Source organism: Halictus rubicundus, chromosome 4 (assembly GCF_050948215.1).
Source record: "Halictus rubicundus isolate RS-2024b chromosome 4, iyHalRubi1_principal, whole genome shotgun sequence".
NCBI lineage: Eukaryota > Metazoa > Arthropoda > Insecta > Hymenoptera > Halictidae > Halictus > Halictus rubicundus.
Genome location: NC_135152.1, coordinates 7,684,977 through 7,710,253, shown reverse-complemented (window position 1 = coordinate 7,710,253; position 25,277 = coordinate 7,684,977). Strand labels below are relative to the sequence as shown.

Below are 25,277 nucleotides of genomic sequence, written 5' to 3'. Positions count from 1 at the left end.
TTTTGGTCTTAAGAAGTATCCTCCAGATAAAAAATTTGGATCCCACGAAAGTCGCAAATCGTGTCGCATGCGATAATGCAATGTCAGGAAACATTTTGAAACGCTGTGCAATCGGAACTGTAGTCAGTCAAAGCAAAATCGTAATGCCCATGCATTTCTCAAATCAATATTTCATTGTTTCAACAAACTCGGTCGTAAGAAGCTTGTTACAATACTTGTACAAACCTTTATACTGTTTGGTTTAGTTTTGTAAGGGTTTCTGTAGCTCTGTGTGCAATATTTTACATTCAAAACTCCACATCGAAAGAAAATTCAAAGAAAACTCGGTTTTTGTTTAAATATTTATTTGCTACAACTTGAAAAAATTCATTTATATGTTCAGAAAATTTAACGCGAAACCGAATCATGTCACTGTGTGCAATAACGCCGTATCAGGAAACATCTCGGAGCACTGTGCAAATGAAACTGTAATCTGTCATGGCAAAATCGTAATATTCATTCTCTCCGCAGACCAATGTTTCATTTTTTTGATATGAGAATCAATAAAGATTTCAGTCATAAATAACAACCTAAATTACAGTCTTATACTTCCTGGTTTTTTCAAAATAAAATTTCCGATAGCACAATAACCATTTAAGTGATTCTACCTTGCCTAGTTGTAAATAGCGAAGAGGAATATATTATTTTATCGAAAACTAATTAGTTTTAAAAAATTAATAAAACGTCACAAACTCGTGATGCAACCCAATACGTTTATTGAACTGTCACGAGTGTACACGGTTGCACTTATAAAATAATCGCCTCGTCACATTATGTCCACAGTAACACCTGTTGCTTTGATTGCTATGATTATCAATGATCCACATTATCGCAGAACGCTTGCGAAGAAGGGTAAAGACACAAGATCACGAATAATCTAAGTGACATTAATGGGATATAAAGTAATGGTAAGTGACATTAACGAGATATAAAGTAACTTTTGTAGAGCGATAAAGATCCTAACCAATTTTTAATCGGTATACCACGCTACTAAATATGTATGGAGTCGCTAATGACTGTGCATTTGTAGCCTCAACTTTTACTGACCATTTTCATTAGCAATTTTCCCAGCGTACAACTGTGCTCATTTAAATGCTTATTGAAATACTGATAATTTTGTACAGTGTCTGAAATTGTTCATGTAAAATATACGTTGAAGTCACCCTGCACTGTCATTAGATTTAGCTTCCACAGTTTCCCGTTTTGTTTACGCATAGATGACCTTGAAGTGGCCTTGAAGGCGAAAAATTCAGTTTCAGTTTGCAGAAATCTATATATCGAAAGGCTCTGCTTCCTTTTTCCAAGAAAAAGATCAACGTGTTTCTGAAATGTTGATAAATGAATTTTTAAATGAACATTCTTCGTAATACTTCACGCGCCGGAGAATACGTCTCCGCTGCCACTTTGTGTCTAGCAACATCACCGTCTACGGTGTTTATCTCACATATATGGTTAGTCATCAAGATTAACACTAGAAGTACCGAGTATTTCAAACCGACACGTAATTAATTTTTTTTTTAAACTTGGAAGAAAGAAGGAGTACCTAATGTAACTTACAATCTTCGCATTGATACATACGTCAACTCAGGCATAAAACTCCCCGCGGAAGCACTCGTTCGATTTCGGTAATTGCAAAACGAAAGATTCGACAATGAGCCATTTCGATTAATCTGATATTTTGATTAATTTGGTTGGGTGTCAAAGTCTTTCGATAAGAATTTTTGAAACCCCGGCGCCGTGCATGCGAACAGAGTTATTGAATTATAACTCGATTTAAATGTTCTGCCACTTTGCAAAACTTTGGCGCCTGACAAAGTGCATTGCCTGGAATGCACTTTATTGTGGCAGACACTTACTGACCTTCGAAACTGCAAACAACGTGTAAGACAATGTTACACTGACATTTTCTACTTCGCACTTCGATAATTAAAATATGCGAATGCTTGAAGTGTGTCACACTGACTTGGAATGGTGTTTAGAGAAGATTGTAAACATACAGTCATCTACTGCGTCATGTAGTTGCAATTTGTGCATTATATTCGTGCAGTTGAGATCCGTGTGAATGCAGTTCGCCAATAAACAAAAAGATGTCTAAAAACGCCCGGCACATGGTAGAAAAATATTCGATGCATATATTTACAAAGAAACGGTGACATCGATTGAACAAGGATGCCGATTCCAATCGCGTTCTTTGTTGTTGCAGGTATTACACTCTAATCATCTTAATTGCTCGAAATATTTGATACTTCTACCTCAATAACAAGGGAATAAAATACGACAGGGAAAAATGTGTTTCCTGGTCGACTGTGAAACGTACCCGTGCAATATATTACATTATTCATCGCGTAATATCATTTCAATTTCTCGTTTCATTACAAGTATTGCATAATAAAGGAGACGAAATAATAATAATGAATTATAATCACCTTGCACCATTTCCACAATCGTAAAAGAACCAAATTGATCAGACCAATTTATGTTTATAAATACACTGCATGTTTTATGCAAAACTTCTTATATGCAATTTGTATCAAATCTATATTAAAAATTGAAAATATTTTTATACATACTAAAAACTACAGTACATTGTAAAAATCAAATTTTTATCCCCTTCTCCTAATTGTCATAAAATATACATTCTTTTTCAATTTCTCGATGGCTACTTCATATTTTTCGTTTACTCTAGCACAGAAAACAATTATATTCTAGTTCAACCCCAACTTTTACTAAAAAAAAAAAACAAATTGTGGAAGGCTTTTGACAAGCTTCTGAAATCATGTGTTCCATATTATCAAGCTTTGACCTCCACCAACAGTCGCCAAAGATCCAAAGTTTATAAGTGCCGACAAGAAAGTTGGCGATTGACTTTTGTCATTAAGACAACACACTTTGCGCTGTGACGTCTTCGTTACTTTTTAACACTTTCACTTTCAGCCGAGAGCCCGCAACAATTCCGCGAAACTGAAGCAATTTATTTGACGGTATAAAAATTGATGAACTAAGATAGATCATACACGTTACTGACAACGATCATCAACATTTTAGTGAAACACGAGGCATATACCACCCACGCTCGGTATCTCTTTTTACTCATTAATAAAGCATCGAATTGTATACAATCGATTGTATGATTCCTGACTGCAAGTGACGAGAAACGAATTCAAGCACAGTTATGTGTATTTACGATAAAACGTAACTAAATCATTACAATTGAAATAGATTTATGTTTCCATCCGAACAAAATGTCATATTCTTTCACATATTTAATATACGCTCAAATAATTCGTTTAACAATCATATTCACGATTTTGTTCGAATATTTTCGAACAAAACTAAAAACAAAACTAAACTTGCTTACGATTTGCAAACTGCAAAAGAATTGGAAAGCGACCATCACGGATCTTAATTCCTCCTTCTCAGATTTGCCAAATAAATTGCTTTGATTTTGTACAATGTCTGTGCTCGATGAGTGGGCGATCAATTTATGTCCGAAGTGGGCGTGTTAATTTGCAGTCTTTAAGTAATTCACAGCAGAATAAATGTGGAAAGAAAATCACGTTGAAATTTTTATGTAACTTACCGAACGATTCAACTGCAAGAAAATAAATGAAATTTCTACTTGCAAGAAAATAAAAGTGTGTGCCACAGAAGCTTCAATTAACACACTGCACGTTATAACAGTCTTCTCTCGACGGAAAAGATGATAGTCACAAAATAACAGTCGCTTCGCAACTGAATTGAACATTTTAGTAATTTCATTCAATCGTTGCATTAAAAAATTAAATATTAGATTGTTTCGTAAAAGCAAATAGCACAACCATAAGCCTGGACTCATCTCAAAGCTCGAAGTCTGTACTTTCGTAAAGTGGTGTTCATTTTCCACCAATATATTTTTACACGACGTAGTAGGTCGGAAAACCGAAGACCCGTATTTTCCCTCAAGAATCCTGCAAATTTGAACGTCTCCAAGAACTTTAAAAAATTTGTCTCGTAAATGCAATTACCGTAGATTTAAAGATTGAAGCTTCCTCCTCTTTCCAACCACTCTTTAAAAATTTATCTACGACTTTTCTTCGCTGCCCTACGAGACAAAAATGGGGAACAAGTACCCTCATGGTGTAACCTATACTACTGTAAAGTTGGCGACACACCTCTCATTCGAAACTCGGGGAAACGACTAAAAAAATTCGATCATTAATTTTTAAAAGTATCGTTGCAAAGAGAAACCTTCGATCTTCAACTCTACGGTGGTTTCAGTCACGAGAGAAATTGTTGAGAGTTTTCACATACGTTTGAATGTATCGGGTTTCTTAGGAAAAATGGGGTTTCAGTTTCCCTCCTACATGTAAAAAGAATCTTAAAATAAAATGAACGATGGGTTATGAAACCAGAGACTTCTGGCTTTAAAATGAGTCCTCATTGATTGGTGTGCGATCGTTTTATTTTTGTAATGTACAGCCGCGAAACGAGCATGTAGAGATTGTGAAAATTTATACGGAAGATAATGAATCTGCTCGATTATTAGAACCTGATCCCCAAGATCGACATAGCACCTTTACAACGCTAGACGATTTAGAAAGCAGCATTGATCGTGCTATGGTGTTCACGGATCGATTTTTTAAAGAAGTTCAGTGGCGGTCGTTTAAACGAAATTATTTTTAAAACGTAATGGCGTATATTACCGAACAGAAAATGAAAGGAATTACAAGCTCCTATTTCATGTTCCTTTGCAACATGGTTTCCGGTGGCCAAAGCGGCGCAGCGATCAGGCGCGAAAAAAAAAAGAAAAAATCGGCGTCGCGAAAATAAAATGCGCGGGGTCACAGTCGGCGGTGTACACGCGGCGCTAAACGAGTTAATTGCCGGCACGCTTGATTCACCTGTCGAGAGAAAGGTGGATACAGGGAAAAGGGTCGACGTCTAGGAAGAGATAAAAGTGAGGGAGGATCCCGGGTCCGAGGGGGGATGGGCCACGAGCCGAGCGGGGAGGTGAGGCGGCACTCTCCTTCGAGTATATATGCTCGAAGCGAACGACGGTACGCTACAGTTCACCAAGAGACAAAAGCGACAAGGTTAGGGCCAGAGGCAGTCCAACGGGGATATATATCAGACACACCGCGATTGCGATTGATTGATTCGATCGGCCGAGAACTGATCGCGAGAACCGATCCACGACAACGTGCCCCCCGCGCCGCAGGAATAAAGTGCGAGAGATACCGAAGTGTGCCGACGATCCAGTGTGAAGTTCGATCGAGGATCCCGGGATATTCGCGTGGATCTACAGCCCGAAAGCTTTCGTGTGATTGATTCGACCAGGAGGAAACACGATGAAGAACAACCACGCGACGGTCAACCTGTTTGCAAGCCTGACGCTGTTATGCGCCCTCGCCGTGCTCCTGATGCCTGATCAGGCGTACGCCAGGCCGCCCCCTTTGCTCAGGTGAGAGGACTCCGTATGGAAAATTGTTGCAAACTCCTTCCGGGAAAGTTGAATCGAATTTTAGAAAGATTTTAATAGCCCACGGTGGTTCAAAACGCCGATTTTTCTTGGGCCAAAAATATTCCATTCAAAGAGATTACCGGATGATTAGAAAAATTTCTTCTTTCTGCCTTTGAAAAAATTCTGTCTTTTCTCTCAAGAATTTCGGAAATAGCGTAAAAATATTCTTTTTCGTTGTGTATAATGTATAATGTATAATGCATGCAACGTAGACCCTTATTCGAGGTTTCCATTCAATTCTTCCGGCTTCGCGGTCTTCCATTTCAACAATTCATTTTCAAATCCGCGCTGATGATCCCGAAGTTTCGTGAAATGTAACATCGAAAGAAAATTCTCTGTCATCGTTGAATGCAACCCTTGGAGTAATGTAACTTTGTCTAAAATCATTTTTTGGTAAAATCGAAAATAGTTTTTCTTAATCACTCCACTGATTGTTCGCCGAGGTGCTTTCTGAGCTCTTTTGAGCAGAACGATCGATCTGGATCTTCTGCTGATCGTTGAGGGTGGGTTAGGGGTTATGTGGTCGCAGGCGGGTTTCAAGGGATCCTAAGTTGTGTTGGTTATGTCAGAACGGTTCAAACATTCTTTAATAAGAATTACAACATTGTATGTAATAAACATTCTGTTCGAGCTTCTAAGGACCGTTTGAGAAGACTGAAATTTTTGTAAAAAAGAAACTACCCTTAGGAACTTCTTTAGAAAGTGTTCAGATATTTTATAAAACAATATGTTTTGTAAATATTTTGTAACTATATTGTAAAACATGTAGTATTTCAATGTTTTACGATCACAGTTACAATGCTCCATTACATGCAAATATAAAGATGTTGAATAATACATGAAATGAATGTTGTAATTTGTCTCGTATACGATGCTGTTTGCGTACAGCATCTAAATTCGTTTTGATTTTATGGGATTTTTCTGGGCGATTTATCAACAATTAACGCGTTAATGATCATCTTTTTTGTGATGATCGGGGAGAGCTTCCAGAGAGTATTGAGAAGTGTTCGTAATCGATGGATATTTTATGATAGCGAAGATTATTGAGACAAATAAGGGGCTTTGTAATGTGAAGATTAGAATGTAATAGTGTGGGTCGTAAGAGACCCGGTCGATGGCCGATAATTGGTACTCGGGAGGATTTCGTAGCTTGAGCTTGTATCAGTTGGCAGGGTTTTTATGTTTAATGAGAATTGTATGATCAGATTTGTAGAATATCATTTTTATTTGCAATTTCTGCATGCAATGAGTGACTTTATCGCTTTTAATTGATTAGCGAGACGATATTCGTGTATTTCTAATAAAAAGAAAAATAGAATGAAGAAGGATGAGGGTCTTACAGGAGTAAAAAATATTGCAAGAAGCCAATTGAAAAGATCCTCCTTTTACTAAAATAATGAAGAATCCTGATTTGCAGGGTACATATAAATTAGTAAACGATGAAAATGTTTCAATAATGCAGAACAATCGTTTAAGGTTTTAAGATAATTCTAAAATTAGAAAATTCATTTTCGATTTAGGAAAATCTCATTTCAAAATTCTGCATTCTATTTCAAGAAAATCTGTACCAGTTTAGAGCTAACAAATTAATAGAATGTAAATAATTTAGAGAACTATTCTTGCGAATCGGGGATATTAAAAAATAACATCTCGAGCAAGCACAGCTTTTAAAATCAACGTAATAATTCATAAATTAGACTCGCGGGAATTCAGTCGCGTCTGTCGTTATTTTGCGATTAAAAAGAGAACTAGCTTAACGATATTAGAACGTAATTCAGAGCCGAGCATGGTTGTCGAGGTCCAACAGGTGAAAGATCTTCGAGTCTCCTGGTTCAGATATCGATAACGCTGAGAGCATCTCTCTGGCACGGTTAGTGTCTCTGAACTTGTCGCGTTTCAGTATGAATCTTTAGAGTATTATCGCAGGTTGAATATGCATAGACCATGCACGCGTTTTAAAACACAATTAACATGCTATCGACCAGAAATATTTGATCGTCTAAATTATTCATAAATTGTACTATATTTGTCTACCTGTTTATCATATTTATTATATTTTGATTTATTTGTACGCATTCCATATTAAAACTAAACTCAACGTTCATTTAAAATTCCAATTTCATCAACAGTAGAATTTATGCATGGACATGCATTATGGGTTAGTATTACAGTACGTTACAATCCAAATTTTTTTATTTATAGTTCTTTGTAGAACTAATGTGGAATCATAGAGAAACAGTGCATTACCCTTTCATGAAAAGTAAAACTTGCTGATAACACTTTCGGTTAGCATTGAATGCACGACACCATATGATTTCTCATGGGAGACCATAGTCACGTGACTGCGACGAGTTTTATTTTGTTTTGGAGAAAGGGGAAAATCAATTTTGTACTTTTTCTTCCAAAACTATCGAGAAAGTTGCATGACTTATGACCTAATATTTGTTCCAGTAATGATGATAAAAATTCTTCCCTATAGCAAAAGTACAGCACAGTGCAACGAAAGAAGAACATTCAGTAACAAACTATATATATATTTACTGATTTCAATGAAAAAAATGTAATCTCTTTTTTAATATTCATTGTGCTTCAAAAAGAAGTATAATTAATATAGGCTCAGTAATTGGGTGCCTTGGGACGTAAGAATGTACAATGCAACGAGAGAATGACCCTCTCGATCGAAACTAAAGGAAAAATCCCACCGAAACGTCACGTTTCAAGTTCCAATCGTGATTGCTATCTATCCGATACTGTATCGATGTATTTTCGACGCGTCGCGTCGTGTCGCGACGACTATTCGTCATATCGCGCCCACGTTTCCTTCCGAGTCACGTCGATGATGATGACGAACGTGCAACCGAGTGGTTCGCCGAAGGAACAATCAGAAAATAGGCCGGCGAACAGGTAGACGCAGGATTCCGACCAGATAACAGGCACAACTTTTTATCCGCGCTATCTGCCAGAACTTTGGAACCATTTCGAGTTTAGGTGAAGGAAAAATACCCTTGTTGACCGTACGAGCGCAAATGGCTATCGACACTTATATTCTGAGAGACTGAAATCTCAAATCCCAAAATTACTTTGACCAACGACTATATCGAGCGAAAAACAAGCTCAAACTTACTTTAACCTCTCGTGTACGATTTTCTCTACAGTAACAAATTTATTGGAAGTGGAGCTTCAATAAATTTTTTAAAAGTTACTGAAAATTTATATTTGGTCTATATCTATATTTTCTTTAATGCTTAAATATTGACTGCAAAAGAGTAAAATTTTATTTCAACCTTAAACGAAAGGAATAGTATTCATATTATTGGAAGTGCTTACCGAAAAACTGGTTGATAAATTCCTCAGTTGTCACAGATTTACACAAATTGTTAACACTAAACCTACCGAGCATTAAAAGTGGCTAGTATGTATTGTCTTACAAAAATAACAAAACCGAAGTTATTTAGATTTGGTGCGATTTTTGTTAGAATAGATACTTGAGTAAAGAAATCTATTTAACCAATTCTCATGAAAGTAAAATAAAAACCGGTTATTTGACCGGCGGTAGTAGATTTAGTGTTAAGTAAAATATAGAGAATGAATTGATTAAGTTAATCGTTTATCTAGTCAATCCAGATGGACCAGTTTAAACATTTATTGTATCATTAAACGAATCGTATTTTTACGAATAAGCCCGGAAATTGAAGAGTTAATTAGCAGAAGCCTTAAGAATTAAGGAGTTTCAATTGAGATCCTTGGTTGCTTGCAACATTAAAACCTTTTCTATCACTGATTTTGACTGACATTTAGCTCGCAAGGGATTCTTTGAAAAGTGATAACGTGTTAGAGACAGTGATAACAAAAGCTTTCACACACATGCAGGAGATTAGCGTGTCGGTCGAGGATGCGAAATTAACGACGATCGACAAACACGGTATTATCCTGTGCAGCCTGCATGATCACGGTATCACTCCCACCACCCCGACGTATTTTTCACTATCGTTATGAAATTCTAAATTCCAATGGTTTTTTAAGCTTTATCACGAACGTTTATTGTGGCCGTAGCCACGGGAGTTCCCATCAGGTGGGCAGGTGTTATGTCGATAGCAATTTTTCTTTCTGCTGACATTAGATTTTCTATTTTATGATAATATCGATTTCTATTTTTCAGTCTGCTCCTCATTCAACATTTATGAAACAGCATTTATCATTCATTTGAAACGTTTAAAATATAAAGCAAAAGTAAAAGAAAAATACTGGGTGTCTAAGTGTTTGAAAGATTTTTATATAAAATGCTTTCCAATAAGAAATCCGTGAAAACGGAAATTAGTACTTCGAAAGCTGAAAAGCTGATATTATATACCAACTTCTTGCTAACTATTGTTAATTTTTCTAAAAAATAATTTAAGAAATAAAATATGAAATTTTGTGTTTTACTCTTTTTTGAAAATCTCTGCAACCTTTATACGCACAGAGACCACTGTTTAAGTGCACAAATGCATGTCTAAAAATTTATGTCAATATGTTTAAAAAAATTTGTAATCTCAATAAAAGATACGGCGAGAAAATAAATTTGTTTAAGTACAAAATGGAAAGCCGTAAGACTCGTAGATGGTTGACGCAATGAAACTGAAATTGTTTATGCCGTCCGAGCGTCGAATTCTCGAGGGACTTGGAAACTTGAAAAGTAACAACCTGCCTATTTAGCAAGTTTTCCTTGGCCCGCGTTCGGTCATTCTCACGGGAATGATTTGCAGTAATCGGTGGCTGTCCGAGATTTCGCGTGCCTATCGTGAAAGTTTACTGACTGATGTAATTACTTACACACCGCGTCGCTGCAAGTCATCGTTACACGTTTGGACGACGACGACGCCTAGAGAAACCATGCTAGGTCCACACTATTCTCAACATGTTGCATGAATTCTTGTAACATGCGGAAGAATTTATCCGGTGATTTCATTTGAGATCGTTCCGTTCCAACTGAAATAATTCAATAATTTAATCATTCAAGAAATCGGGATATATTTTTAATAATTCAAGGAATACGGGGATATTTTTAATGATGCAAGTATGGGCGTATTTTTAATAATTCAGAAAAAAATTTTAAATCGTCTTAGATTTTTTAAACGAATTTTTAAAAATCATTTATTTTGATTTGCTGTTCTGAATGAAAATTAACAATTAAAGATAAGAATAGTAGAAAATCTTGAAGAATTAGTTTCAAATAGAATTTGCAGAAATCGGAAACCGATTTCAAACGATTCACGGATACGTTTCGTTGAAAACAATTGATCGTATTTTCTGTAAGGTCCACGTGGCAGAAAAATTTTCCGATGAGGCTTCATAAAACTAGTATGCCAATACTTTATTCTCGATTAGGCGTGGAATTATTCACGCTCGTACGAAATGTCTCTAATCTATACTTTTCAGAGAATTGAGTTAATTATAAGCACTGGCCCTCTAAATATAAACGTTTCAGAAAGATAAGAAGCTCCCGCGCGTTTCGATTCTTACCAGTGAAAAGTCTGTCCTAAATTTCTACACAACAATTAATTAATAAAGTGGCGATCGGAAATTAAAGTTCGACCGCATAACTGAAAACAGACGACCTCTTGAACCATTTCCTGACACCTCTGGCACATCCAAAAATTCTAAAAATTATTCGTATCTATTTTTTAATCCCCAAATGTCTTGTCCAACCAGCATCACTTTCGACTTGCGTCGAAATCTTTTTTCAGGGTGTCCCAAAAATGTACTTCCTTGAAAGGGGTGACTCCCGAGGTCATTTGAAATAACTTTTTCCTTTGCGAAAATGTTCTCCGCGGCTACGTTCGGCAGTTATTAGCGAAAAACACGGACCAATCGGAGCGCCGGATGCGGGTCCCGTTGCGCTGGCATTGGCCGAGACACGGAATCCATTCGCTGTAGCCGCGCTCTGATTGGCCCGTGTTTTTCGTTAATAACTCCTCAACGAAGCCATGGAGAACATTTTCGCAAAGGAAAAAGTTACTCGAAATTACCTCGGGAATTACCCCTTTCAAGGAGGTACAACATTTTTGGGACAAAAACATTAACATTGTAAGTTCCGAGGAACCTTTACGACAAGCAAAAGTTTCAGTTTGAGCAGAAGTTATAAGACATAGAAATGTAAATTTCTCTATAATTGGGGCAGATAATGTGTTCGCGAATATTCAAACAGTTCTCGATTACTGTCACAAATACCGAATGCTATTCGGTGGACAGTACTTTACGCTTGTTAAAATGTTTTACTAAATGCAACGTGCAGAAAATTGTTCTTAAACGAGGTTTAATTTTGGAATGCTAATAAGACTGTTTTGTTACATTTGCAGCAGGCAGAGGCGGGTTTCGGATCAGAGACTGGCCGAAATTGAAACTCTATTGGGGTTGGAGAACGTCCGTGGAAAAGTGGTCACGGTCCCTGTTGCATTCGGCGTGCTGGATCCAGATAAAATGTGAGTAACCGATTACGTAATTTTATAAAGGTCAGCCTTTATCAGACGCCGGTCTATTGTTATCAGAACGGATGGCCCCCAAAATCGTTCTACCGCTGCAAAATTAACAGATAAACGCCTTATTACGCTGCTATCGCGTCCACCGATCTGACTCGACCGTGACGAATGTAATAGTAACGTCATCTGATCGTTATCGAAATCAACCAAGAATTTGAAATATCTCATTTTTTTATCTCGTGTCTTCGCGCCTGTTTTCGGTCCAATTGCAAGTTCTTCGCAAATTGTACATGGTGAATTTCTTTATCTAGCATTGTATAAATGTCATTGTACGCGATATGAAATATTTCTTGCAATATTCAATGTATTTTCAATGACTTTTACGTTGTATTATATATATATATACCTACGTCAAAATTTTTAATTGATTTCCTGTATTTTTATATTATCTTCAGTCAAATTCCAAGTTATTTTCTGCATTGTCTTATGCTGTAGACCGATCTACTTAAAGATTAGGTATTTTTAAGCGGCGATTAGGTCTCCGGTTGTTTTTTAAACTGCTGTTACTATGCTCGCTCTTAATCTCTTCAAGTGCGGATTTTTTAGAGTTGAACAGATATGATTTCAGTTTCTGGTTAATTACACTTTAAATAGATTAAGCAGATTTGTGTTATACAAAATCAATAATGGATCACATTGTAATTAATACGACAAACACGAAAAATGTGGAAAACATGTGCGGAAATTCTTGAAGATGTTTTGCTTGCACGAGAGATGTCATTGTTAGTGAACAAATACAAAGGGAGAAAAGATTAATATGATCGAAACTTATAATTATGTTTAATAGAACTGTTTGTAATTATGCTCCAATAAGAAATTAAGAAATGTTAATTCAACAACATTCTAATGGAAAAGGAATAAAGTTTTTTTCGATCGACGCTGGCAGACAAATGCGGTTGCACCAACGCGGAAAAACTCTAAAAGCTATACTAAATTGCACACAATGATCTATGATAGCTTAACGATCGTTTCGATCGAGAGGAATTCGTGATCGACATTATAAACTTATCACAAGATATCGATGGCTTATCGCACGCGCGAAAACACTTGTTAACCGTGAGAATTCGTCGAGTTCCGTACGTGCGTAGTGCAAATAAGCTTGTATCTCTCTAAATTAGCAGACGATAACACGTTACGAACAAACTATCGATTGACGATTCAAGTTCATACTGACATTTTTTGCAAACGAAAAACCACTGAAAAATCTAAAGTAATTTATACTGTTCTTGAGCGATGTTCCTTAGGAATTTAGAAGCTATGTAATACCTGAGCTGCAAGTAGCAATATTGTATCCGCTAAAAAAACCATCTGGTTCAATGCATTAATATATCAATAAAATAATACTTATCAATGAAGATTTTTAAAATTGTGCTTTGCACTGCTGACGAATATTAACCCTCAGCACTCGAATGGCGACTGTAAGGCGCCACTAAAAATTGCTGTATCATTATTAAAAATATTTTTGACACTATTAAATTTTTATTTAATGAATTACTAAACGCTTCAGTACTGTACGAGTAAATTGCACTATTTTTGCATGTATAACATGATAAAAATGTATAGAAGGGAAATATTCTAGGGCGGAAGAAATGTTTCGTTTTGGAGTTAAAATGGCTTCGAGCGCAAAGGGTTATGGAATTTTAGGAAGGCCTGTGTGCGATACTTCGTAGTCTGAATAAACGTGACATCACTCAAGGGTCAAATATCACCTGCCGAATATTGTCATAAATGTATAAAATCCGTTTATAACACAAGACCCCTTAGAAACGTGCTAATTTATTTCCCAGAAGATCGCGATCTCTCGGATACATCGTAGTCGCAGCAAGCGATCGATGCGCGGCGCGAGCTCGCGTGGCTCCGCGGGGAATGAAATGATTTCACACGGAAATCCGCGATAGACGGGGGGAAATTAAAAAAAGCTCGCGTGCCGTCCGAAATAAACGGCGGCCTGCTAAATCTGATCGGAATCGCGTAGGCCACGGGATTCCTGAACCCCCAGAATCGGAACGTTGCACTATTGGGATAACATTCATTTTTTTCGCTTCACCTTATTCTCTTTTTAAAAATACCGCTTTATTTTCGTCAGTGCGTTCCGCGATCATGTAATGCGGATCCTCTCGCGCTTTCTCCTTCGCATTCGCGGATTCGCGGTTTTGCTCCTTTCCGATCAACGTTTCTCCGAGAAATCGCGCGATCCAAAATAAAACGGGGAAATCGGGGAAATGATTCTCGATGAATAATTAAAAGTTTATTTACGAAAGGAATTTCGAATCGGAATTTTTTCACTTGAATTTTGAATTAAATTCAGAAAAAGAAGAAATAAAGGGACAGTATCTACGCTTAGAAACCATCCAAGAAAGGGTAGTATGGCCGTCGATACTTACCAGATCATCATCCCGAAGCATACTTCGCTGAAACCGGGGAGAAAAAATAGTGAAAGAAGATCCGTCGGAAATGTAACGCACGTCCGGGACGAAGTATCCGGGACATTAAAATTCAACTTGTTGCTTCGCCCCTGTACATTCTCCTGTTGGTTTCATGACAAGCCTGATCCAGGGACGGGGGTTGAAAAGAAAGGGTGGGAGTAAACGAGAGAGGGTGCCACGGTCACGTATCGCGCCACGAAATGGAAAAGAACAGCCTACTAACCAGAAGATATCTTGAACAGATCCTCTGTTGAACCTCGGCTAATCTCCTGTCGAGTCCCTTCGTCCTAATATGATATTCATTTGCTTGTATACGACGGATATATTTCACTTATTTGCGGCGGATCAACTTTCTGCGCTGTAATCGCTTGTACTAAAATGACAATTATTCACAAGCCCGACGACATTACTTTTGTTAGAATTACTACAACTTTAAAATTATCCTGAAACTTCAATTCCTTTAACTTTAAAATTAATCTTCTGTTTATTATAGTTCCTTCGACAATTTTTGTACGCTCTAAAAACATATATCACAAAACCGCTCTGAATGTTCATTCTTTGTCAATTTTAACCCCTAAGTGGATCTCCGAAATGTACTTTAAAAATGATTCAATTAAATTCAATTTTTCACATTCATCTGTATCGAAATGGTAAACAAATGAGATAGTAAAATTTAAATCCACAAATAGTTATATTATTAATGGTTACTCATTAAATAATCATTAACAAAAAGTGTGACTGATAAATTATTTTGTTGTTCGATTCAATATTTTCTTTTACTAAAGCCTGACTTGGTGATTGACTAAAAGTAACCTTTTTTTTTAAACAGGTTGCTATATAATATTATGAGAAGAACAAGGTGTAATTAAAATTTTGTGTATTTCGAGTTATCTAGCCCGATAACTGATAAACTTCAGGAATTTCCGTGTTGGCAGGTCGAATTGATTATCGACGATTATAATTTGAGTTTATTAGCTTCGGGTCGTACCTTGAAACTTTGAACGACAGGACAAATAAAAATGAATTTCATAAAACGCGAGCATCGCTTTGATTTGGCGACGCTTGCGTGCATAACTGCAAAAATCTTCCCATTACTTTCGGTTAAAAGTAAAGATAAGGATGATACACTGCGGAAAAATTGTGAATCGCGTTATCTGTCAAAGGGTTATCGGAAATAAAGAGCTTCCGTACGTGTGTGGTCAGTGGCCGCTGTAAGAGTTCAACTCAAACTTTGAAAACCGGCTAGGCACCATAATTTTTAATATTTTTAATAAAAGCTCTTAGCTTTCGGTTGTTCCTCATCTCGTAATTATTGAAAAATGAAAGTAATAAAAATACAATTTTAGCACACAATAACGGAGCTCGCCAATGTATAGAGTGAAATTAAATCTTTCTCTATTTTCACGACAACTATGTTGTATGCCATTCGGATTGCACATTTACCATTATTTAAAGTTTAAAAATTTGTGCAAAATAAATATGCAATCAAAGGAGTGCTTAAAAGCTTAATTTAACCCCTTCGCGTATTTCAACGAGTCTGGCTCGTGATGAAGATTTTGGCACAAACGTAAACATCACGAGTAGGACTCGTAGAGTGAAAATCTGCCAAACGTAAACGTCACGAGTCACAGATATCACAGGTATTTACATTTCGGCTCGTATTGTGACTGTTCTCGAGCCTCACTCTGGTCTGTTTACCGCGCGTTGACCCCTACCGCTTGGGCCCGGATTTCGTCGAGGTAAATAGTACGGGAAGGGGTTAAGATGAGACACCCTATGTATTATATAGTAAATTTTCCCGTTGTGACTAAAGAGTAAAAAAGAAAAAATCTAAAATGGTTGTAAAAGATTGGTGTGTTACTGTTTTGTACGTATTCTTTTCTTTTATTATTCTACTACTAACAAAACCAAAAATTCGATCAATGGGCGCTTTTAAGACTCGTGGAAAATAACATTAAACATTTTAAAAATTACTAAGACAGAAAATTGTTAAAAATCTAATAAGATGAAATAAAAATTTTCGAGATTTGGCAGGGTGTGTACGGGCTTTCAGTAAGAAGAGTAGGGAGATCGTGAACTTTTGTGGCCGACTGTGCATCAAAATTCGGGCATATCTGGGTTATCCGCAGAAAACTTCTTTCCAAGTATGCGAGTGCACTCGGTGGCAGCGGATGGCGAAATAAGTATTCGCGTGTGTACGCAACGACGCAGACTGAATAATATAATGGCGACTGGGTGGCCCTTGGGGGAAGAAAGATGAGGGCAGAGTCGCGGCTCGGTATAGGAAATGCTGCGTGGTAATGGATCCTCTAACCGTGTTAGCTTCTCTCCGGCGGTATGCCATTCGAATAAATTCCCATTCAGACGTAACTCCCCGCCGGCGAAAATTTGTTTAACGTCAAACGTGTGAGTCTTGAATGCCACGAGGACTACACGCTCGCAAATCGACTCTCTGCGCCCCTTTACCACTTCGGGGGCGACGATGAATTGTCATTTTGCTCCTATACTTCTTTTCTAGGCTTTCCTAGGCTTTTTGATATTAGGGGAACCCATAAGTAATCAATTATTTTGAAATCTAAAACAAACTTTGTAGTAAATGCAAGTTTTTATTTCTTCATTTATTATATAATCTCCAACATATTATCAAGGACAGTTTGCCATTTTTCCTACAAATTTTCAATCCCCCTCTTATCGAAATCCGGGGTTCGTGAAGCAAAATATGACTCAAGTTGTGCCCTTACATCTTCTACAGAAGTGAATGTTTTATTTCTTGAATAATGCTCCATACCAAATTTTCTTTGTTGTTATCGTTGCATTAAATCCCGCATGAAAATGAAAAAGTATGCAATGACGAATATGATCCTCGGAATGTACGGACACCGCCATTTTATTACAGGGTTGTAAAAAAATTATACTTTTTAGAATATTTTGAACACAGGCTGGTTTACCGAAAACTGTGGAAGAATACGTGTTTCCTCTGCAACGATCGGTACAGAACTAAAGACAAAACAAATTCTTTGCAAATAATTGATTAATTACGGATACCCCTAATATTTTCCCTAGACGTCGTGAAATTCTAGAAAGCGAACAACAATGTCCGCTCCGAAGGATTCCCTCGCCGATATTCCTCCCTCGATTTGTAATTTCGCCTCGTTCACCCCACATTCGCGCGCGTTGTCGCGAGACAAGGTTAACTTTCCTTTCACTGGGAAAATTCGCTGTAATGTCCCGACGCTCGAACAATGGAACCGTCGCACTATCACGGGCACCTTCGCTCCGGCGGCGCACCACTCTCAGGTGCAGGGAACGATCTCTTTCGGCGACCAAACGAAAACAAACGGACAGCACTCCGCCGAGCGGACTCGATTTCCTCGAAAACGGCGTACATCTGCCGCAACAATGTACTTTACGACATTGTCGATCCAAACAAGTAGGATCGCTTATCGAACTAATAATCTGCCCTTGATTATGTACACTCTATGTCGCATAAACTGGTAGACTCCTTCACTTCTCAAATTTTTTCCCGTCGATTTGTCAATAATTTCCTCCCACTTAATGATGTTAATAATCTCCCCCCCCCCCCCTTAAATGTTTCATAGGAGGAGAAAGAAACGAATCTGCTGGCGCTAACTGTTGATGATTGATGACGAAAATATCATGATGCACAAGAACAGTCATTCATTCCACATTCATTTATTTTCTTTATAATACAAGAGGGTTGGAAATAACGCAATATTTTTAAATTCTTCAAATTTCATTGCTGTTTAGCATTTTCCATTTTATTCTTGTTCATTCGTGAAAAAATTGTCCCGAATACGGTTAACGGAGCGGTAAAGGTTATTTTATCTTGGACAGGTAATTCGGGAGTCTACAGAGTTTTCGTGGGCGGAAACGAAATTGGATGCAAACTTGATTCGCTCCCACAATTGTCCGGCGAAGACTAACGCCAATGCAATCTACGTGGCGAACGTTTGAATTAATCTGCCCCCGCGTAGAACAATGTATATACAAGGAAAATTTAGTTGAAAATTTAGCATTGCACGTGCCAGAAACCTGGTGATATTTTTAGTGTCAAATTGTAGGTATTATGAGCTATACTATTCTTTTTACCTGTATATGGATTATTACCTGAATATTGATGATTAGACTGTGAATGTTTAGGCGAAATGAAAATAGTTAACCTTATACTTTCATTTTTCTGCGAATAGAGATGGTTCGAGTAAAATATTAAAAATTTCACTGAACCTCTGAAAAGCTAACTGCTAGGTTGAGTCATGACTAGCGGAATTATGTACGTATGTATGTAGATCTTACACAACTAATCCACGGTAATTTACATTCACCACGATAAGACTCGCGTCGGATAATTAGCAGCAAATGATTCGTCACGATTTGATTGCAGATGATCATGCAAGTAGACAGTCTTGTAGGCCAACTTGTAGCGCTGGGAGAAAAACGGAGATTTTGATATCTAGCAAAACTCTCGTTGCATTAAACATGAGATGAGTTGAATTGAACATTGCTTTCAAATAAATTGAACTAAACGTAATTGTTATTGATCGTTCAAATCATTTGGAACGATCTACTTTTTGGTTAGAAAAGAAGGTTTACATTCGAGCATCTTATTTATTTCGCCATTTCGCTGAGAAGATTAAAAATATTTTTATTCTGCTCAGTATTATTAACGTAACAATTATTGCACTGTTTTCAGTATTCATTAGAGTAAAAGCTACAGTCCAAAAGTTAAATAATTTATAATATATAATACGACGAAACTAGATATATTAAGGAGTTCAGTTTGGGGCTTTTATTTTATGTGTAAAATAAAAAAAATTTATCAATAAAATAAAAATCGTGTTTAAATCTACAGCGTGGGAAAGCAGTAGTCCTGCCAAATATTGTTGGTTTTCTTGTAGGTTATTAATATTGTTTCTGACTCAATTTAAAATATACCAAATTGCTGAACGAGATTATGCTTTCTTCAAGTTACAAACTAAAGAAAATAATCTCGAACTAATTGAATCACTGTCGCGCATAATTGTGCTGTCATCGATGAACAGCAAAAAACAGTAGCGTGTGAACGTGTACTTGTTTTTCCAAGCATACATTTGCATAAACATTGACAATGGGAATTAGCCTAATGAATTAGCAAAGAATATAGTGGCGATTGTGCGAACCAGTTTTAATAAATAACCGGTTTCATTCAATAGGTTTCAATTTCACATCGCTATAAGTGCTACAATTCACTTTTTTTGTTTCTGACAATGAACTGTAATTCCTCACTATGATCCCTCGATGATCTTCATCAAAACCCATATACTATAAAATATTAGGTGTATGCAAAAGTTTTAATGTTTTTCATTTGAATTATATTGCGGATTTTATGCATTTACGACTTATTATAACTATTAAAAAAAGAAATACATTATCATTTAGAATTCTAATTTTCCGCCTATTTGTATAATCACTCTTTTTCATTTTTTTATTTTATGTTACATACATAAGATTGAGAAAAGCCTAAAAATTTTGCGTACACCTAACAGGTATCTTACGCAAACAGATAGAATAGACGAAAAACATTGTCGTACGTGTCCCACCTACAATATGTTAATAGTAATTGATGGCTGCAGCGCTCAGTAGTGTACCATCGGCACGTGACACCCGTTCCTTAGCGCACGACACGCGTGACATGCGTGACATGCGTGATCGCATCCCCCCACCCCCTCCTCCTTTACGCGAGGGAAAGAAAAAAAGAGGAAAAAAGTTTCGAGAAAAAGTTGATTTATTCGCGTGAATATTCCATTTCACGGGACGAGCACATGTCGTCAAGTAGGACACGTGATCTGTAAATCTCGCCGGTTTTTGCTGTCCGCTCGAACACACGTTCCTCCATCGGGGATCGATGCGACGGATTTTTCGGAAAGCACCGATGGATCTTTCTTTAATTCTAACGGCTCCGTTATTTTTGATTTTGTTGCAGAGGCCGTAGGCGAAGATCAGCAACGAACAATCGACTCGAAATGCTGCAGCGCATCATGCGAATCGTCGCGAATAATCCGGACATGCTCGACGAAGAGAAGCTTCTCTCTTTCCCGATGGTAAGCCGTCTACAATCGTTTCTTTAAAAATATATACTAGACAATTAAAAATCTATCAGTTTTATTCACGAGAAAACCATTGTTTTTAATCATCACTATTTGTGATAGAACAATCAAAATGTAGAAGACATCGTTGTGAATTATTGCGAATAACCGTTGTGACAAAAGACTGAAAGAAAACAAACTAGAGAATTAAAAACAATTTCGTATACTGTTTTTCAATCGGTTTTACAGTTTGTAGGATTAACAGTGGAGTAAAGTGATATATAAACAGATAAATTGTTTAACCAGTAGGCATGGTCTGTTCTTAATTTGCGAATTAAGAAATTAATTTAATTTAAAAAAAAATTTTTAATTTACTAAAAGAAAAAGAAATCTTTCTAAGGAATCGTTTTCAATTTAATTTTACAATAAAACTGAGTGACTGGAGTGTAAAACGTTCGATCTATTGGAATTGTTTAAAAGAGGTAAAAATCCCTGTTGCAACAGACACAGGAGTGATTTATTTTGCATAAAGATTCACGCAAATTGAACACTTGATTTACAATGAATTCATTACGCAGAACGTATCGCTTATGTCACGATCCTGACGTTAATGTGATAATTCCTACCTCAACGATGCACAAGAATTATAGTCTGCGAAAGCAATAGCATTTCCGAAGATTGATTGACACAAGTAAAACGGTTTATGGCATCATGATATCCTTCGAATGATGAATGAAGCTAGATAATTACGTAAAACCTATCGCGACTCGAGTCACGAGGTAGTCCCGTCGTGAAGATCCTGATTGATTCGCGTAACGCGCCGAGTTTTTCACGATAAACATGGCTCGCGCAACTAGCTAATTGCAATCCCGGCGATAATTGGCCGACAAAGAATCATTAGCCCGGAATCAACGGCACGCGCCGCCGACGCCGCGTCGTCCGCGAACTCTGATCGCAGAAAGCGTGACCTTCCTGTCGCATGCAATACTTCGCAGCGCAATTACATTTGCAACTACTCACCGCCGATCTTCACCGGCTGCAATTCGACACCGTGTCCTGCGGTGTTCGCGATCGAAAAAAATAATTTCTGGCTCGGGGCGTGTCCGACAAATACGACATGTTGAAATCTGCAATTTTTGTAAAAGAAAATAAAACGTATGAGAAATGCCTATTTTATTAAAATGGATACAATTTGTAATTGCTTAGAGTGTGAAAGAAAAATGGACAATCGAATATAATAAAACATTGAATATATAAACAGTGAAAATTCTCAGTTGATGAGATTGTAAAAAACCTGAAAATGTCCATTGGAAGTATTTGTATTGGTAAAACACAAGAATTTGAATAAATCGCAAGTAATATTTAAAAAAAAAAAACAGTTTTGTTTCTTGCTGCTAACGTTGCCTATATACATTAGAAAAATTAGCTATATCTGTCAGATCGGTCGCGACCCAGGCAATGTTAACTATTTTAATTGTCCAAATTACAATTAGTAACATCAAACACTGATTCGCGTAGCTATTTTGTAGACGTTCGTTCATTGCACGCGGAAATATACCACGCGAGAAGATTGTTTCACTTAAAAATTATAGTTTATTCGTTCTGCAGCAAGGTTAATCCCGTCAGTCATTCATAGATCAATCGTCACGTGACTTATAGATACGTTTTCGCGGAAACGTATGATTCAATGCAATTATCGTAAAAAGACTCGGAAGTGTTGAAGTAAGTGAAACAACTTCCAGAAACTTCATATGAAAAATAGAAATCTATGATTAAACTATCAATACTGAAACCGAAGTTGCGAATTTTTAACATTTCTCGAGTTCATAATTGTTGGAAAGTTTCTAAACGATCGCGTGGCTACAAAAACATATTTGCGACATAAATATTGAAAATTATTGATTTGACAATGACAATGACAATGACAATACTGTTTCTTTTACCCACACGTTTGTGACATTTTTCTGATTAAAATGAGCCCAAACATGACAGAATTCGGAGCACATTTGCTCTTCTGATTCACGATTCAATAAAACCTCGATTATCCGAACCGATGATACATCCGAATTCTCGATTATCCAAATGCAATCGATTCATTTCGCAAATCGGTAAAAATCTAATCTGACCATCCGTTAACTGGTTAACTGTCCCATCACCTAAACACCCGTGTTGCTCTGATTAGTTCGGATAATCGAGGTTCTACTGCATCGTGAATTAAACAGATAAATACGAGCGAAACTGTGTCGTGTTTGGTGTCGTTGCACTCGGAAAAATGTCACAGACACTTCGGTAAAAGTTTCATCGACAAATAATTAACGCTAATACAGTTACAGCATTAACAGTTTGTTTTTTCTAATTTCAGAAGATCAAAGAGCCCTGGCGAGGCAACGACGACGAGTACCAGTTCATTTAATTCCGCCGCACGACAGATCGCGCCGGTGTGTGTATGGGGCGAGAACGAAGACAGTCGAGAGTACCGAAACGCTTGAAGAATGAAAAAATGACACGATCTCTCGACCCTAAGCCGCCTGAACAGTATTACGGACCGTCCTCCGTCCGAGCTTAAACTTTTAACGAACTTACACTAACTAGGATACGTATAAGTGACTAACGACGGTGCGGAATGGATCGCAATTGATGGAAGGACAGAAGAAAATCGGTGGTCACCGAAATCGCTACCCGCAGGATGTCACTGCTCGAGGATTGCACATTCGGACGTGTATTCTTTTTTTTTTTTTTGTCGAATGATTCGAACCACCGATGTCTTGTCCGTTTCTATTCGTTCCTCTGTATTATTCTCTCTAGTAATTTATTTAGTTTATTTATTTGTATTATTTATTGATCTTCCGTACGATCGCGCTTAGTTAGGACAATTTCTACGACCCCAGCGAATTTGTGTTTTTAATTAATTTGCGTTTACGCGTGGATCGGAGTAAGCGGAACGCGTCATCGCTCAAAAATATTTGATCCTTTTTCAGTTTTTTTTTTTTCTTTGTTCCCGTTGTAGTGTGCCTTTCGGAAACATTTTTTCTTTCAACCTAAGAGCAAAATGATTCTGTAGAACTGTATAAATATTTTTGAAAAGTTTATGAACGAATATCAGCTTGTTATAGTTGAAGTTGACAGCCGAAGAGAAACTATACAGCAGTCACAACTGTTCCGCTCTTTTTTATTTTACTCCGATCATGGGTGTTCTTACCGATCAAGTATTTTCGAGCGACACGTCCCCCGAGACTGTAAGCACAACTCCGATCGAAATCGTTTCCGTAACAGCGATTTGAAACGGCTCACCGATCGACGCTCGAGGATCGCTGACCTTTTTCGTCGTAATCTCTCGATCGATCTCGATCTGCGACGTCACCGTATCTCGATTCACTAGATTTAGTTAGTATTTATTCGCCTGACAGTGGCTTAAGAATGTTGAACGATCTAGATAGTATTTATTCGTCGTTAATGTTGCAAAATGTTACGATTTACCGACACGATCGCTGCGACCTGAATTCATTCGTTATTTTATTTATCATCCAGTAGCAATCTGATTTTTATCGTCTTAAATCTGTTTGTAAAAGTGACTATTTGTTGATTGCAATCTGAATGAAGAGAATTATGTTTAATTCAATGAAAATCGACAAGCAATTTTAAATTTTAGTACAATTTTTAGCTTGTTTCATTAAATGTTGGCAGAAGTTAACGAGCATATCGCAGTAAACGTGTCAAAGTTAAGAAAATGGAAGCTTCGATTTGTAAAGCAACGTGCTAATCCAAGCCCTCGAGGACTTTGAAAACTGTGGAAATTGAATCAGCTAGATAATTGCGTCAGCCTTAATTTTTAACAATGTAAAATTTAATTTTTAGTTTCTCGAGGGTTCAATCGGATCTCGTTGGACATCAACGTTCGGCCACTGTGAATACGACGTGTTAGAAGAGTCTATTCATTTAGATCACGATTCATCGCATTTGCGTTTCATTATTTATCGCGACTGTGCCCGGAATCGTGTAACTTTCTTTGCGAGTGTTCGAAGAACGAGAATACGAGGCTGTGAAATGTTTACGAATGTAATGCGTTTCATATTACTGCTGGAACAATTTTAGAGTTCGACTTTGAACCTCGAAATAGCAAAATTACAATTTCCTGATTTGTGTTCGGTTCGCGATTCGGGAACAGTCGCCTCGTCATATATTTATAATAACTGATTGAATAAGCCCGGTGAATTAATTTATCGAATAAGCCCACGGCAGTTCGTAGTATTTCGTTTAATATGTGATGTATTTTATTTATTGTCCTGTGTACAGTTAGTTGACGATCTTGTCGAATTGTTGTCCGCGCTTGGGGAAATTTATCCGACGTCAACAATGTTGATAGGAGTAACTGGTATTAACGATCGAGCGCGAATTGTTAGTATTAATTACACGAAACTCAGAGTCGAATCTGCGTCATTCTAGGATATCGATGTGAAGGTTACACTACCGTGACCGATATGCGATCGTGTACCGTTAGAACCTTTTTCTATATAAGTTATTTATTTATTTATTTATTTAATTGTATACTAGCGCTAGACGAAGTATTAAAGACACTGTCGCACGCAACGCGACGTCGATGTATTCGAGCAATGTGCGTATTATTTTATTTATTCCACTGCAATAAAAATTATAACCAGCTACGTATGCGTTTCCTTTCTCCTCTCTCGGTGCGAAATCAACCAAAACGAAG

General features: G+C 37.2%; 1 protein-coding gene across 1 annotated transcript; it reads left to right on the top strand.

The window, feature by feature from the left end:
• The first annotated feature begins 5,096 nt into the window (after window positions 1–5,096).
• On the top strand, window positions 5,097–25,225 carry LOC143353317 (uncharacterized). Its single transcript, XM_076786538.1, has 4 exons — window positions 5,097–5,479; window positions 11,878–12,000; window positions 20,464–20,581; window positions 22,929–25,225. Exons 1-4 carry the CDS (start codon window positions 5,367–5,369, stop codon window positions 22,977–22,979), a joined length of 405 nt encoding a protein of 134 aa, XP_076642653.1. The 5' UTR covers window positions 5,097–5,366; the 3' UTR covers window positions 22,980–25,225.
• Window positions 25,226–25,277: the final 52 nt, after the last annotated feature.

Coding starts and splice junctions, on each gene's coding strand:
- LOC143353317 (XM_076786538.1), top strand. CDS start 5,367: ATGAAGAACAACCACGCGACGGTCAACCTGTTTGCAAGCCTGACGCTG. Junction 12,001..20,463: donor GTGCTGGATCCAGATAAAAT/GTGAGTAACCGA, acceptor ATTTTGTTGCAG/AGGCCGTAGGCGAAGATCAG. Junction 20,582..22,928: donor AGCTTCTCTCTTTCCCGATG/GTAAGCCGTCTA, acceptor TTCTAATTTCAG/AAGATCAAAGAGCCCTGGCG.